Source organism: Canis lupus, chromosome X, assembly GCF_048164855.1.
Source record: "Canis lupus baileyi chromosome X, mCanLup2.hap1, whole genome shotgun sequence".
Taxonomy (NCBI): Eukaryota; Metazoa; Chordata; class Mammalia; order Carnivora; family Canidae; genus Canis; species Canis lupus.
This window is the reverse complement of record NC_132876.1, coordinates 69,969,245-69,984,934: the sequence shown is the minus strand read 5'-3', so window position 1 is coordinate 69,984,934 and position 15,690 is coordinate 69,969,245. Positions and strand designations below refer to the sequence as shown.

The 15,690-nt window shown below is 41.4% G+C and overlaps 1 protein-coding gene across 2 annotated transcripts in view; it reads left to right on the top strand.

The window, feature by feature from the left end:
• IGBP1 (immunoglobulin binding protein 1) overlaps nt 1–11,802 on the top strand; it is a 53,525-nt gene extending 41,723 nt beyond the window's left edge. For both annotated transcript variants that reach the window (XM_072817311.1, XM_072817310.1), the window contains one exon: nt 11,329–11,802. In XM_072817311.1, coding sequence (XP_072673412.1) covers nt 11,329–11,474 — 146 coding nt within the window. In that variant the 3' untranslated portion in view covers nt 11,475–11,802. The remainder of the gene's footprint in view (nt 1–11,328) is intronic.
• The last annotated feature ends 3,888 nt before the right edge of the window (nt 11,803–15,690 follow it).

The window sequence follows — 15,690 nt, the reverse complement described above, 5'->3', positions numbered from 1 at the left end:
TTATAAACCTCTTAATTTTTAGCAACAGTTAGACAATACCTCCTATTAAAAACACTTCACAAGTTCTATGTAGTAGTGTCAGCCATTGCTGGCATTCTGTCACTAGAGAATACAGCAATATCTGGTATGTTGCAGGCTTTCAAGATAGTCTGAACTTGAAAAAGTTGGCCCATTAGTTGTATCTGTTGGATGTAAATTTGCCTCCTCATTCACTTTGAGTCAAGAATTAAAACTGTGAACCTCACTTTCTCTTATTGGTGGGTAATAACTAAAAATAAAGATTCTATTTTCATGCACAAAAGAAGAAAAAGGAAAAAATAGCAAAGTAGGAACTATACACAAAAAATTCTGTAACTGAAAAATACAATATCTCAAGTTTGGAAACCATTGGATGAGGTTAACTGCAAATTGGCAGTGACAGAAGAAGGTATCATTTAACTCGAAGATAGAGGAGTACAAATTAGCCTGAGAAACAAAAACAATTGGAAAAAAAGTAAACAGAGCCTCTGTGACCTGTGGAACAAGGTAAAAAGGTCTATCGTATGTATGTACAATTAAAATACTAGTAGAAAAGGGGAGAGAGAAGGGGCCAGAAAAAAAAAATTGAAGAAACTATGGCTGAAATGTTCCCTAAATCAGTGAAACACAAATATACAGCTTCAGAAATCTAATCAAGCCCCAAGCAAGTTAAATAGAAAGAAAACCACATATAGGCACATCATAGACTGTTGAAAACCAAAGGAAAAGAGAAAATCTTAAAAGCATCTAGGAATAAAGTACACATTACATTTAGAAAAACAATGGTATGAGTTGTTCTGACTTACCATTAGAAACAGTGGGAGCCAGAGACAGTGGAATGAACACCTAAATAAGTGTTGGGGGTGGGGAAGACCTGTCACCCCAGAATTTTATACCCAGTGGAAATACCCATAAAAACAAAGTCATAATGAGGACATTTTAGATAAAGCGGAAGGAAGTCTTCACCCTGAAACTGGCATTATGAGAATTCTGAAGGAAGTTCTTTAGGCCGAAGGGAACAATGCCAGATGGAAACCTGGATAATCCAGAAATGAGGAGCAGCAGAAATGGTGATTACATGGGTAAATACAAAAGACTATCTCCCTCCCACCTTTTCAAAACTACATAAGGCTTCTTAAGGTAAAAATTATAATATCGTCCAGTGGAGATTATAACATATGTAGATGTAATACATGATAGCTATAGCAAAAAAGACAGACTAGATGGAACCATTTTTGTGAGATTATTTTGTTTTATATAAAGTAGTGCATAATATCTATTGCTTTGTAACAAATTACTCCAAAATTTAGCAACTTAAAATAATAAATATTTATTGTCTCACATATTTTCTGAGAGCAAGGAATCCAGGATCAACTTAACTGGGTGATTCTGAGTAGGGGCAGCAGTCTTCTGAAAGCTGGAGGATCTGCTTCCAGCTCATTGGCTCATTCATGTGGCTATTGACAGGAGGCCTCTCCTTGTGGGTCTCTTCATGGGACTGCACACAGCTAGGAGCTTCCTTTCACCCAAGTGAATGATTGGAGTGAGAATGATCAGCATAGAAGCCTTGGTTATCTTTTAGAACCTAACATTGGAAATGACATACCATGACTTCTGCCATATTCTGTTGGTCATGTGGTGTGGGAGGGGACTCTGTAAAAGCATGAATACCAGGAGGCTGAGATAGTTGGGGTCCATCTTTGAGGCTGCCTCCCACATGGTTCAAAATTAATTCTAAGTAGACTGGAAAGTTAGGAGGGAATATTGTATTACCTAGAGCAACCACTTAAAAAATAATGCATCAAGGGGCACCTGGGTGGCTCGGTTGAGCATCCAACTCTTGATTTCAGCTCAGGTCATGATTTCCAGGTCATTAGATCAAGGCCTGCATTGGGCTCACACTCATCATGAAGTCTGCTTGGGATGTGCTCTCGCTCTCTTGCTCTCTCTCTCTCTCTCTCTCTCCCCCTCCCTCCCTCCCTCCCCCTCCCCCACTCTCCCCTCTCTCCTTTTCCTCCCTCCCCCCAACTCACTCTCCCTCTCCAAATAAAATTATATAAATAAATAAAATCTTTTAAAAATGTATCAAGAGAATGAGAAGACAAGCCACAGGCTAGCAGAAAATATTTGCAAAGAACACATCTGATAAATGACTCTTACCCAAAACATACAGAGAATTCTTAAAACTCAACTTAAGGAAACAAGTACCCCTCAATTGAAAGATAGGCAGAAGACCTGAATGGACACCTCACCAAAGAAGATATATAGAGGGCAAATAAGCATATGGAAAAGAAGCCCAACATCATATGTCATATAAGAACAGCCGGAATCCAACACCGACAATACCAGATGCTGGCACATATATGGAGCAGCAGGGACTCACACTCCCTGCTGATCGGGATGCCAGGTGGTACAGCCACTCTGGAAGACAGTTTCTTACAAAGCTAAACATACTCTTACCATAAGATCCATCAGTCCTGCTCCTTGACATTTACCCAAATAAGCTGAGAACTGAGTGTACAAAAACCTGCACACAAGTGGTTATGGTAGCTTTATTCATAATTGCCAAAACTTGGAAGCAACCAAGATGTCCTCAGTAGGTTGAATGGATAAACCATGGTACATCCAGACCATAGTATAGTATTCATTGCTTTTATTTTTTTTTTTGAAAATATTTTTTTTAATTTTTATTTATTTGTGATAGTCACAGAGAGAGAGAGAGAATGAGGCAGAGACACAGGCAGAGGGAGAAGCAGGCTCCATGCACCGGGAGCCCGACGTGGGACTCGATCCTGGGTCTCCAGGATCGCGCCCTGGGCCAAAGGCAGGCGCCAAACCGCTGTGCCACCCAGGGATTCCCTTCATTGCTTTTATTAAAAAGGGGGGGCTGTCAAGCCACAAAAAGACACAGGAAAGCCTTAAATACATATTACTAAGTGAAAGAACCTGGTCCGGGAACGGTACATGCTCCATGATTACAACTATAGGACTTTCTGGAAACCACAAAACTGGAGAGACCATAAACAGATCAGTGATTGCCAGAGGTTGGAGAAGGGGCAAATAGGTGGAGAATGGAGGATTTTTAGGGCAATGAAACTCTTCTGTATGAGAGCATAATAGTGGATACATGTCATTATGTACATTTTTCCAAACCCATAGAATGTACAATACCAAGAACCCTGTTGTAAACTGGACTTTGGACAATACTGATGTGTCAGTTTGTTGATTGTAAGAAATGTACTACTCTGGTACAAGATGTTGATAGTGGGGGAAGCTGTGCATCTGTGGGGGCAGGGAGTGTATGGCAGCACTGCGTAATTTCCATTCAGTTTTACTGTGAACCTAAAACCATTTGAAAAAATAGTCTATTTTTAAAACTAATGCAAAGAGACAAAGCTTTATAGTCAATAGTGAAAATAAGAAGAAAGCAACCAGGAATGATGAGGCAAAAAATAAATAAATAAAACAGATAAAGTGAACAGAAAACCAATAGCAAAATGGTAGATCCCATTCCAATCATAACGGTAATTATCCTAAATGTAAGAGGAATAAACCTTCAAATTAGAAATCAGAGATTGATTTCAGACTCAGCTGTATGCTGTCTACAAGAGATGCATTTTAAATATAAAAGCACAGAATTGGTTGAAAGTAAAAAGATGAAAAAGGATATACCATGCTGACAGTAAGCATAAGAAAGCTGTAGTAGCTATAGTAACATCAGATAAAGTAGACTTCAAGACAGAAGGTGTTACTGGATATAAACAAGGGCATTTCATACCAACAAAAGGAGCAGTTTATCTGGAAGACTTAGCAGTGATAAACATGTCTGTATCTAATAACAAGCTTTAAGTTACATGAATTAAAAACTGACAGACTTAAATGAAGAAACAGACAAATCTACAAGCACGGTTGGAAAGTTTGATACTTCTCTTTCACTAAGAAAGCATTACTAGACAGAAAATCAGTAAGGGTATGGATTATCTGGACAATACTAGCTAGCAGCCACCTTAACCTCTTTTACACTTATAGAACAATGTATCCAACAACCGGAAATTATACCTTTTTTCAAATGCACATGGCACATTCACCAAGAGAGATGATATTCTGAGCCATCAAATAAGTCTCAATAAGTTTGCAAGATTGAAATCATGCTAAATATGTTTTCTGGCCACAGTGGAATTAAATTAGCAATCAACAACATACCTAGGAAGTCTTCAAATATTTTTAAATTAAACAACATGCTTGTAAGTAACTCATGGGTCAAAAAGAGAAAATATTTTTAACTGAATGACAAAATATATTAAAATTTGTGGCATACAACTAAAGCCGTGCTGACAGGGAAATGTATAATTTCCAATACTTACATGTATAATATTCAATACTTCTATTAGGAAGAAGAGAAAGGTAAAATTAATTACCTAAGATTCTATTTTAAGAAGTTGGGGGAAACAAAATAAACCCAAAGTAAACTGAATAAAGGAAGCAATAAAGATGTAGAGAATCCTGGGATGGTGGTGGTGGTGATGCACAAAAGTTGCACATATGTGTACCCTCCTGACCTGGTAGTTTCATTCCTAGGTTTATACCTAAGAGTAATGAGACCATTTGTCCACAGAAGGCTTATACAAGAATGTCCAAAGCAGCATTATCTGTAATAACCCAAGCTGGACGCTACTCAGATGCCTATATAGGATAAAATAGATAAAGTAGTTTTGGTGTGTTCACAGAATAAAATACTATTTAGCAGTAAGGTTGAACTACCTCTAGTTCTTGAGCTATCAGTGGCAAAGATAGAATTTTGCAAACCTAATTATGAGTGAGAAAAGCCAGATACAACAGAACATGCACTATACGATTCCATTCATAGGAAGTGCCCAAACAGGTGAAACTTGTATATGCTGGTATAGTGGGACGCCTGGGTGGCTCAGCGGTTGAGCATCTGCCTTTGGCTCAGGGCGTGATCCCTGAGTCTGAGGATCGAGTCCTACATCAGGCTCCCTGCATGGGGCCTGCTTCCCCCTCTGCCTCTCACTCTGTGTCTTTCATGAATAAATAAATAATTTTTTTAAAAAAAGACCAGTATAGTGTTCACCTTTAGTGGGGGATCATGAATGAAATTGGACTTGAAGGGGACTTCTGTGGAATTAGTGTTTTGCATCTGATTTGAGTGCTGATTACATGGATGTGTTCAGATGTGGAAATTCATTGAGCTGTGCCACGTTTATGTATACGTTTACATGTATGTTTCAGTAATAACACAAAAGAAAAAAATCTGGGCAACATTTTTCAACAAACTAGGTGACCGCATATCCCCCTGAACTTCAAAATAAAAACAAATAAGAGCAAGTAACTCATAACCACAAGATCAACAAGTGATTGGCATCTGTGTAGGAGAAAGCAGAAAGTGTTGACAGACCATCTGAGAGAACTGACAAACAGCAGAATTCCAAAACAGCAAACAGGTATTCCCTTAAAAGTGTGGCAGTACCAATTTAAGGACAGCAGTTGAAATGGGAGGGGTTTTGCCCTCCAACAAAAACTGAGTTCAGGGAACCCTGTGGTCAGAGTCTGAAAGAGATGGAGAAGTCTAATCTTTAAAGAACTCTTAAAAAGGACCCACCAGATCTTGCTTCCAGGACAGGGTCCCACACTGAGGAGAATATGCTGAGAATGGAATTGAAATTGAGTAGAACAGGGACCATAAAGAAGAAGGAAAGAGAAGATTCAAATAAAAGTGGGAGAGAGGACCAGAGCCAAGAACTCCAATGAAGCAAGTCATAGTATTTCTTTAACAGACATAAAAGCAGCAGAAAGGGGAGCCTCTTTGACGTTTGAAGAGCCACCCTGAACCATACTTTCTAAAAGTTCAGGAAAACCTACTGTGCATAAGAATGAACAACAGATGGCAGTGATGGTTGCACATCTCTGAATATACTAAACCACTGAACTGTACACTTTAAATGGGTGGATTTTATGGTATGTGAAATATATCTCAAGCTGTGAAAAAATTTAATGTAAAATTATCAAGGTTACATCCCACACAAAATTATTATAAAGGGGGGAAAGGGGAGAATCAAAAACTTTCCAGAAAGTTACACTCAAAAACCAATAAATCTAAAATATATATACTGTTTTTAAAAATTTGATGAAGTTAAAAAAAATAAAAATAAAAAAATTTTGATGAAGTTAATATGTTCATTGCTAAAAAATATATAGTTCAAAATTAGTTGGAAGGCATTAAGAAAACTGTTTAAGACATGGACAAACAATATAAAGCAGGATTCATAAAACAGAAATGTGGTGACAACTTGTGAGAAATGAGAATTATTTCAGAAGTAAAAACTAAACCAGAAGAAAACAAGAATTGAACAAAACAAAAAGCCTTGCTAAGGTAAAAAAGGAAACTTTTATTGTTTCTTTTTTAAATTTTTAAAAAGATTTTGTTTATTTATTCATGAGAGACACAGAGAGGGAGGCAAAGACATAGGCTGAGGGAGAGAGAAGCAGGCTCCCTGTAGGGAGCCCAATGCAGTACTCGATCCTCGGACCCTGGTATCACACTTTAAAAAAATTTTTTTAAAGGAAACTTTTAAATAAAAAACACAACTCGAGAAAAAGTGTCAAGTACTAAAAGATAGCTAAGAATATCTGATTTACAGATAACAGGATTATCTGCAGAAGAAAACCAAAGCAAGGAAAAAGAATAAATGCTAAAAGCTAGTGTTAAGGAAACTTTCCTGGAATTAAAAAAGAAATTTACTTTGATAAAGCACACCGTGTACCTGAGACCAACCACAAGACACATTGTAATAAAATTACTAGACTTTAAAGAAGAGGGAAAAATACTTTGACATTTCGGCAAAAACAGTAGATGATTTATAAAGGAAAGAAAATTCTACATCACCCTCCAACTTTTGTAACATTAATGCTTTGTGCCAGAATAAAATGGAGAGTAACATATTTAAGATACTCAGGGGGAGGAATGTGAGCCAAGAATATTATATCCGGTAAAACGAGCTGTTAAGTATAAAGGGTACAGACATTTAGCAACATACAGGAGCTCAGGAAATATTGTTCCCACGATCCCCTCCTAAGGAATTTGCTAGAGAATGAGCTTCAGACAACCAAAATGATGAGAAGGACATCAACTGGTGGCGAGCACTATAGTCACTTGTAGAACTAAAACTAAGTGGGATAAAAAGGGAGAGAGCAGAGTATGTAATGTTTATATGCCTTGGTGCTCAGATACTGGAGATACAGTACAACTATTTTTGAAAATGGCAAATTGGGGAAAGCGTATGTAAGGAAAAAAACCTGATCTCAGTCATTATATTGGTGGAATTGTTAGTGTTATTCCAAGGCTGTGTGTAATGTGAGATAATATACGTAATTATTCTAATCCTATCCTCTGTCTTTGAGAAGTAAGACTTTTAGTGTGGAAAAATACAGATGTAATTTCAAAAACGTTTAAGTTAGAAATAAACCTGTAGTGCTGAATAGGAACTCATGAGAAATTTTATTTATTCATTCATTCATTTATTTATTTTGAGAAATTTTATTGAAAAGTAAACGCACAGCTTGTGGTCTTGAAAGACCATTCCCATTAAAAGAAACCAGGATGCCTTAAAGAAATAGCTAATTCCAAGTCTGGGGCAGGAAATGGACAAGATGAACTAGGAACATCTTGTTACGGAGACAGGGAAGACGTTTTCAAAGCTAACTAGGGTCATATCAATAGGACTCAGAAGCTAATTTGAAAATGTCTCCACTGGCCAGAGACATTGTGGCTTTAAAAAGGGTAATAGGCAATAGCAATGAGCACAGCCAGAGGCTACATCTGGGTTTCTAATATCATTCCCCCCCCCAAAAAAAAGAAAAAAAAAAAGGCCACTTAGGGAAATGGCTGCTTTTAGGCTGGGGCAGAGAGTATACAAGATGAGCCTAAAGCATCTTTTGTACTAGAAATAAAGAAGCACTCAATAAATAAATAATCTTATAAAGGATGCCTGGGTGGCTCAGTGGTTGAGCGTCTGCCTTCTGCTCAGGGAGTAATCCCGGGACCCTGGGATCAAGTCCCTCATCGAGCTCCCCGCAGGGAGCCTGCTTCTCTCTGCCTGTGTCTGTGTGTGTCTCATGAATCAATAAATTAAACCTTTAAAAAAAACCCCACAATTTAAGTATGTTAATGAGACACAGGCCAGCTAAAAGAATTCTTGCCAAAACTGGAAGAATTTCAAAAGGAAAATAACAGTATTGGATTACAATACAAAAAAATCAAACATCCATGGGTCTATAGTGAAAGAGATAAATGATCAAATAAATACATGGACGAGGAGAGACAAAGCTCCCCTACAGAAAAATTTCTCAATAATTTGTGAATATACTCTTGACTCAAGGACTTGGAGCATAACTCCTCACCCTTGAAGTGTGGGCTGTTCAGTGACTTCTAAAGACAACAGTATGGAAGTGGAAGGGGGCAGGGGGAGTAACATCACCATTGGGAACCTTAAAAACACTCTCTTAGTCGGATGATCTAGGTTAACATCAGCATTGAGAAGTGATGTTGACGGTATGTTGCCTTGATTGGATGAGAAAGGCAAAAAAAAAAAAAAAAAAAAAAAAAAGAGAAAGGCAAAGCCCTTCAGCCTTTGTGATAACTCTTCCAAAACCCATAACCCTGGTCTAATTTTGAGAGAATATCAGGCAACCCTAAATTGAGGGATATTCTATAAAAATACCTGATCAGTACTCACCCAAACTGCCCAGGTCCTCAAAAACAAGGAATATCTGAGAAATTGTCACAGCCAAGAGGAGACTAAAGAGATAAAGAGACAGGGCACCAGATATAATGTGGCATTCTGGATGGGATCCTGGAGCCAAAAAGGACGTTAGGTAAAATCTCAAGGAAAAAGTAGAAGATGCTCACAATAGGTGAAACTGGGTACAGATAGAAGGGAAATTTATACTGTTCAATTTTTTCTATAAATTTAAAACTATTCTAAAATGTAAAAGCTTATTTACATATTTTTTTAGAAAACCTTGTGGTTGGTTAAAACTCATCAGATACATTTAAATCCGTAAGTCATATTTAAAAACAAAAATTGTTCAGTTTCAGAGAACAAGGAACCCATTGATTACCTTAGTAAGTGGTAAATAAAGTGAAAGAATCAAGCATTGATCTTGTATTTTTTCCCCCTGGGTAACTATATAGGAGTGGTTGAGGGGAAGCCTCTCTTTAGAAAAGCATTCTAGTTAATAAAAAATAAATGTTAAAATTAGGAGTATCAACATTTTGAAACCCCCAGAAAATCCGTGAACCCAGCCATCAAGCATCAAAAGCTGCTAACAGCACCTGAGACACAGATGTTACTCATACACCTGACGAGGGAGCACAGCACCAGCTAGAGTCATGCCAGAGGGATCAGCCCTGAGTCAGATCAGGCCTTTGTATCCACTTGCCAGTCTGCAGAAATACAGAAGACCCTATTGAAACAGCAGCATGACTATGCAGTCAGCAAGATCCAGATTTGGGGAAACTCTACATGTCAAATGTTCTAATTCCTTCAATAGAGAACTTGGAAGAAAGGGATGGAATTGAAGCCTGTAGGTTAAGAAGATACTAAAATATTTTTAAATGAGGAAGACTAGCCTTAAAAACTTTATGCTAGGGACACCTGAGTGTCTCAGAGGTTGAGTGCCTGCCTTCAGCTCAGGGCATGATCCTGGAGTTTCGAGATCACGTCCCACATCGGGCTTCCTCTGCCTTCTGTGTCTCATGAATAAATAAAATCCTGGGCAGCCCTGGTGGCTCAGCAGTTTAGCTCCACCTTTGGTCCGGGGCATGATCCCAGAGACCTGGGATCGAGTCCCACATCTGGCTTCCTGCATGGAGCCTGTTTCTCCTCCTGCTTGTGTCTCTGACTGACTCTCTCTCTCTCTCTCTCTCTCTCTCAATAAAATCTTTTTTAAAAATAAATGAAAATAAAATCCTTAAAAAAAATAAAAACTTTATGCTAAGTGAAAGAAGTCAGGCCCAAAGACCATATATTGTTTGATGCCATTAATAGGAAATTTCCAGAACTGGCACATCTTTGAGAGACAGAGGTACCTTGCTGGCAGCCAGGGGCTAGGGGTATGGAAGGAATGGGAATCAGCAGTATGTGGGCACAAGGATGTGTCTTTGGGGTAATGGAAATTATTTTTCATTGGTGATGGTTTCACAACTCTATTAAAAATCATCAAGTAAAAAAAGGTATAAATGGACATCTCTGGCATCTAGGGATGTGCATTTGGGGTCATAAAGCTACAATAAACTTCAGGAAGTTACTACTATAAAATTTGGCATAATGGTTGCCTTTTGGGAGGGGAAGGGAGGAGTTCTGATTTGGAAAATGTTTGGAGAAGCTTTTGGTATAGGTACAGAAGCTCTATTTCTTGGCCCAAATGGAGACTACAGACATCTAGCCTCCTCATAAAAACATATATATTTTTGTGTGATCTCCAGTATCTCTTATTTTACCATAAATGTTTAAAAAAAAGGTTAGCTGTTGGAAGAGCTCAGATCCTGTGCATTTCATTTTTCTTTATCATAGTAATGAGATTTTTTTTCTCATGGGCACATTCAGGGTAGCCAGGAAAAGGCTCCTTTACCTCACAAAGGGAAATACAAAATTAATGCAGAAGAGGGATGTAGCAGTTGTTTTAATTTCTTTTGGGTGTACATGGCATAACAAGTGCCATTTGGACTTCAGACCCTGTTCTAAACCAGTGTCAAATAGCAGATATTCTTTTCTGGTAGGTTCAACTGCCCTGTGATTTACAGTTTGACACACACACACAGAAGTGAATAACTAATAAAGGAACTGGATGGAGGAGAAAAGTCACCTGCAGTCCCTCCTTCCTGACATACCACAAATCATTAAATATTTCTTTACTTGAGCCTTTTTGGCCTGATGTAAGTTCTGTTGGGCAGTTGGTGTTTTTGGTGTGTGTGTGTACACGCACATACAAGAGGTGGTATTTGGCCTTTTTAGAGGGAAATCTTTCCCCAAATAGAATTCATTCTGCGAATTCAACTTTTATGTTCTTGCCTTCTTGTGAAAATCACTCAGAGCATCGTTTCTTAACTATTATTTAACACATCAGGTATTAAACAATGTAAGTACTCTCCATGACTCTTCCGGCCCCCGGGGTAGGTAGCTACCTGTCTTCCTTGTTCTCCTTTTTTGCAGCTCTGTTCAGAATGGAGCTGAGGCCCCTGACAGTCCTTCCATTTCTCACCCTTGCTTTCTCATTTTTCCACTGTGGCAGAGCTCAAAAGAGGTACGCAGCAACAGGAAGATCAGGAACAAAAGGAGGACGAGGATGATGAGCAAATGCTCCACAGAGCTCGGGAGTGGGATGACTGGAAGGACACCCATCCTCGTGGCTACGGCAACCGACAGAACATGGGTTAGTCTTCCCACAACAAGATGGAACTACAGGGGCTCACATCTTCCCTGCCAAGGAAAGCTGTGCAGTCTTCCCTGGGCTCCTGCTTCAGCTGTGTACAACGAGGGCAAAGATGCTTAATCTTGCTTTGCGTTCAATAAAGTGTCAAGCAATTAAGTGTGTGTTTGTACCCTAGGTGATGAGCCAGCAATCTTGTTTTGGCATTCTTCTCCTCATCATGGCATATTCCAATTTCTTAAGTGGAAAGAAAAAAGTACTGAGAAGTGGCTCTGTATAATCAATGGCTGTATGAATTATCTTAAAAATATAATAAAAGTCCCTTCTATTACATGACCCTGTGCAGAAATTTGGGTATCAGCTGCTTTGTTTTTGAGGGGGAGGGGTCAGCTGTGGGTCCCCTCAAGCTTACGGGGAGATCCCTGTCATCTCTCTTTGATGTGGGCAGTAAATTTCCCAACATCCGAGCTGCCCAGAGGAGCTGGAGCTTGCTTTCTCCTTCCTGCCCTAGCACTGTGGAATGACCTAACACTCTGCTTTATAAGGGACAGGTGCGAAAGCCAGGACTCTTCCTGCCACACAGCACTAATTTCGGGAAATAGAGCTGCAAATGAATGAACCGTTAAGAATCCTCTCTCCTTGGTCTGCCTTGGCCAGGAGAAATGAGAGAAATAGGTAAGGTGCTGTGTGAGAGTCATCCTTGTGTGTGCAACTGGGGCTAGGACCTTGACTCTCCTGGGACTATTTGCCTTAGCCCTTAGGGTGAAGAGCAGCTCAGGCTGTAGTCCAGCTCTTAACTGGGCTATCCTAAGACCATTCTGACCCTGCTTGCCTATGCTGCACGATACCTGGCATGGTCTGTAGTGGTAAATGTGCCATGGCAGTCACTTTGCTGTTAGTACGTGTTTGCAGCCATGCCCATAACTGGGTGCAGAGTGAGGAGGGTGGCACAGATGACATGGAAGGGTACCTACTCTCTGGTAGAAGTCCTCAGCTCTTGGGTTGATTCCTTAAAACAGCAGCCATGTGTTGAAACATGATCTGTGTAGAAAACATTCTTGTTCTATGTGACAGGCACACAGGTTTGGGTTTTGTTTTTTTTTAAGATTTTATTTGAGAGCAAGACAGAACAAGTGGAGTGGGGAGCAGGGGGAGAGGGACAAGCAGACCGCCTGTTGTGGGGCTTGATCTCAGGACCCGTAGATCATGACCTAAGCCAAAGTTAGATGCCCAACCAACTGAGCCACCCAGGCGCTCCTTAGGTTTGCTTTTAAGAGGAAGATGACTCCGCCTTCCTATTCTAGCTTCTTCAGTCTAGCTTAGGTTTGAATAGGAGACTGAAGTCCCTCTTGTTTATGGGGTGAGGGGTGGGAGTGGAGGGCTGTGGGGCCATGAGTAAGGGGTAGAGTTTAGTGAGAGAGGACAGAAGACTACCAGTAATATCAGTAATATATTTGTATACAGTTTAATAAAGGACTCACCTCCCCCTCACAACAGAAAACTCCGGAAACTGGTAGAGCACATTTTAAGTTTCCCCAAGGCCTGGGGAAGCAAGCGTTCATTTTTAGCTCTCTCCCAATTACTGCGAGGTTTCCTGTAGCGATGGCCTATTTCCTGCCCTTGAAACTCCACTCGGAGTTCATTCTCAAAATGGGTCAGGTTGGGGTTACCCCCTTGGTCTGAGTCTATTTAAAGACAGGCCTTCCAGAAGATCCAACTTAATTAAGCCCCCTCACACATTCTGATACCTAAGAGGTAAACTAGACAAGGCGAGTTTGAATCCTGGCTTTACAAATTGCAACCTGTGTGATCTCCGGCGATACAATTTCTTTGAACTGCTCCTGTTGCCTCAGTTGTAGCAGGGGGGTGTTCAATAGTGACAGCCATTAGAAAAGACGAGCCGCCGAGGAAGAAGTGCCTTCCATTGGAGCTCTGTGATTACAGTCTGTTCACCAAGAAGGGAATGGAAACAGACAGGTCCAGGGCGCCCAACCCAGCACTCCCACGCAACTAGGAATGCAATGACCCTGTGAAATAGGTATCGCCGTCCCCGTTTGACAGAAGAGAGAACAACAGGCCGGAGAAGCTGACTTCTTCAAGTTCCTACTAGTAAGCCGTGCTTCCTTCAATTTCCTTTTGCTTCCCAGTCGCTGGTGCTGGTTTGTGTCTTAAAGCTGCTGATCCAGGGCAGCCCGGGTGGCTCAGCGGTTTAGCGCCGCCTTCAGCCCGGGGCCTGATCCTGGAGACCCTGGATCGAGTCCCACGTCGGGCTCCCTGCATGGAGCCTGCTTCTCCCTCTGCCTGTGTCTCTGCCTCTCCCTCTCTCTGCGTCTCTCATGAATAAATAAATAAAATCTTAAAAAAAAAGAAAAGCTCTGATCCAGAGGGAGCAGCTTTTAAAACGGCAAACCCAAAGCACCACTTATACATCATTGGAGCTCTAGAAATTCCTTCTAGGCTGACTCACCAAAGAAAAGGTTATGCCAGCTCCCCCGCCAGGACCCCCCCTCAGCTGGGGGGTGAGGGGCAGTAGGAAGACAGAGGCGGTGAGCGGGCCCATCTTCCTCCATCTTCCTCCCGAGTACAGCCAGCCTGAAAAAAGAACCACCTTCTCTACTCCCACCGTGGCTGGGTCTTTCAGGGTCCTAGAGAGAGCCGGGTTTGGTGGGCTCCCGGAAGCATTCACCAGCTAGTAAACCTTTCGCATATGCTGCTTCTTTCATCCTAACAACCTGTCAGGCTGGAGATGATATCTTCATTTGATGAAGGAGGGAGCGGGCTCAGGAAAAACGGTGCAGTCACGCAGCTGATAAGTAGAAAGAAGGTGCAAACCTATCAGTGTGACCAAAATGTTTGCCCTCAATAGCGGTCCCTTGGTGGCCAGTTGGATTTTTAAAAGGTGAACGCTGGGCAGCCCGCGTGGCTCAGCGGTTTAGCGCCACCTTCAGCCCAGGGCGTGATCCTGGACACCCGGGATCCAGGCCCACATGTGGGGCTCCCTGCCTGCTTCTCCCTCTGCCTGTGTCTCTGCCTCTCTCTCTCTCTCATAAATAAATAAAATCTTTTAAAAAAGGTGAATGCTGAGCACCATCTTTTCGTGCAGTTCCTCAGTGATTTGTTGCTTCCACTCTTGTCCCTCCCAGCATCCCTGTGAGGGCAGGGGACTGAATGAGCTGCTTGCAGGCCCCAGAGGTTGGTGTCAAGAGTCCTGAGCCACTCCAAGCAGAGCAGAGCAGAGCAGAGTGACTCCAGGCCACCCTGGTCACTTCTGTCATTTAAAACAACTTGCAGGGGCACCTGGGTGGTTCAGTGGGTTAAGCATCTGCCTTCGGCTCAGGTCATTAACCCCAGAGTCCTGGGATCAAGTCTGTGGGGCTCTCTGCTCAGTGAGGAGCCTGCTTCTCCCTCTCTCTCTGCCTCCCCCCACCAGCCGCTCATGCTGTCTCTCTCTCAAATAAAATCTTTTAAAAATAATGATAAAAAATAAAACAACCTGCAAAGGGGGAAACTATGGGAACTAAATCCACCTGTATCACCTGAACCCTACGGTCCTCCTCTGCTCACTCTGGGCCTCCAGCTTGCTCATCAACACAAGACACATGGCCTTCCATTTCTGTTGGATGCTCTACAGTAAGATAGTATTGTTGCCATTGCCTCCTTGCCAAAACAGCTCCTGGACACCTGCATGTTGTTTCCTCACAGTTTGTTTTTAACCCATTCATTGAAGGTACAGCTTAACCTGACACACAGTTTGCTCCTATGCCATAACAAGGAGATGTGGGTTCTAATCCCAACTCTGTGCCCCTTCCAGATGCAGGCAGCCTCTGCCCTACTTAACCTGACAGGCCCAGGTAAGGAGCAAATGAAATCAAATCTGTAACCACACTTGGAACAGTTATAAAACATGGCACAAGAGCATGGAATGAGAGCCAGAGGCTGCTGGTGAGGGAAGGGGACAGAGGAGGGGATGCATTTTTTTTAATCCAAAGTTTCACAACTCTCTTTTAACCCCTGCCTCTCTAACGCTTTCTCAACCTATTGTCCATATATCACCACCAGCAAGAGGGTTTGTGAAATGCTTTTCTTTGTGTGCTGAAATGACCAGCCAAGGAGAGAATGGTTATGTGCAGTGGAAACTGAGAACCAGTTTTTACAGATCTGCTGGCCAGGCCGCCTTTGCCAAATGTGTGTGACAGCATGGTGAACAAAGTCTTCGATTTCAGC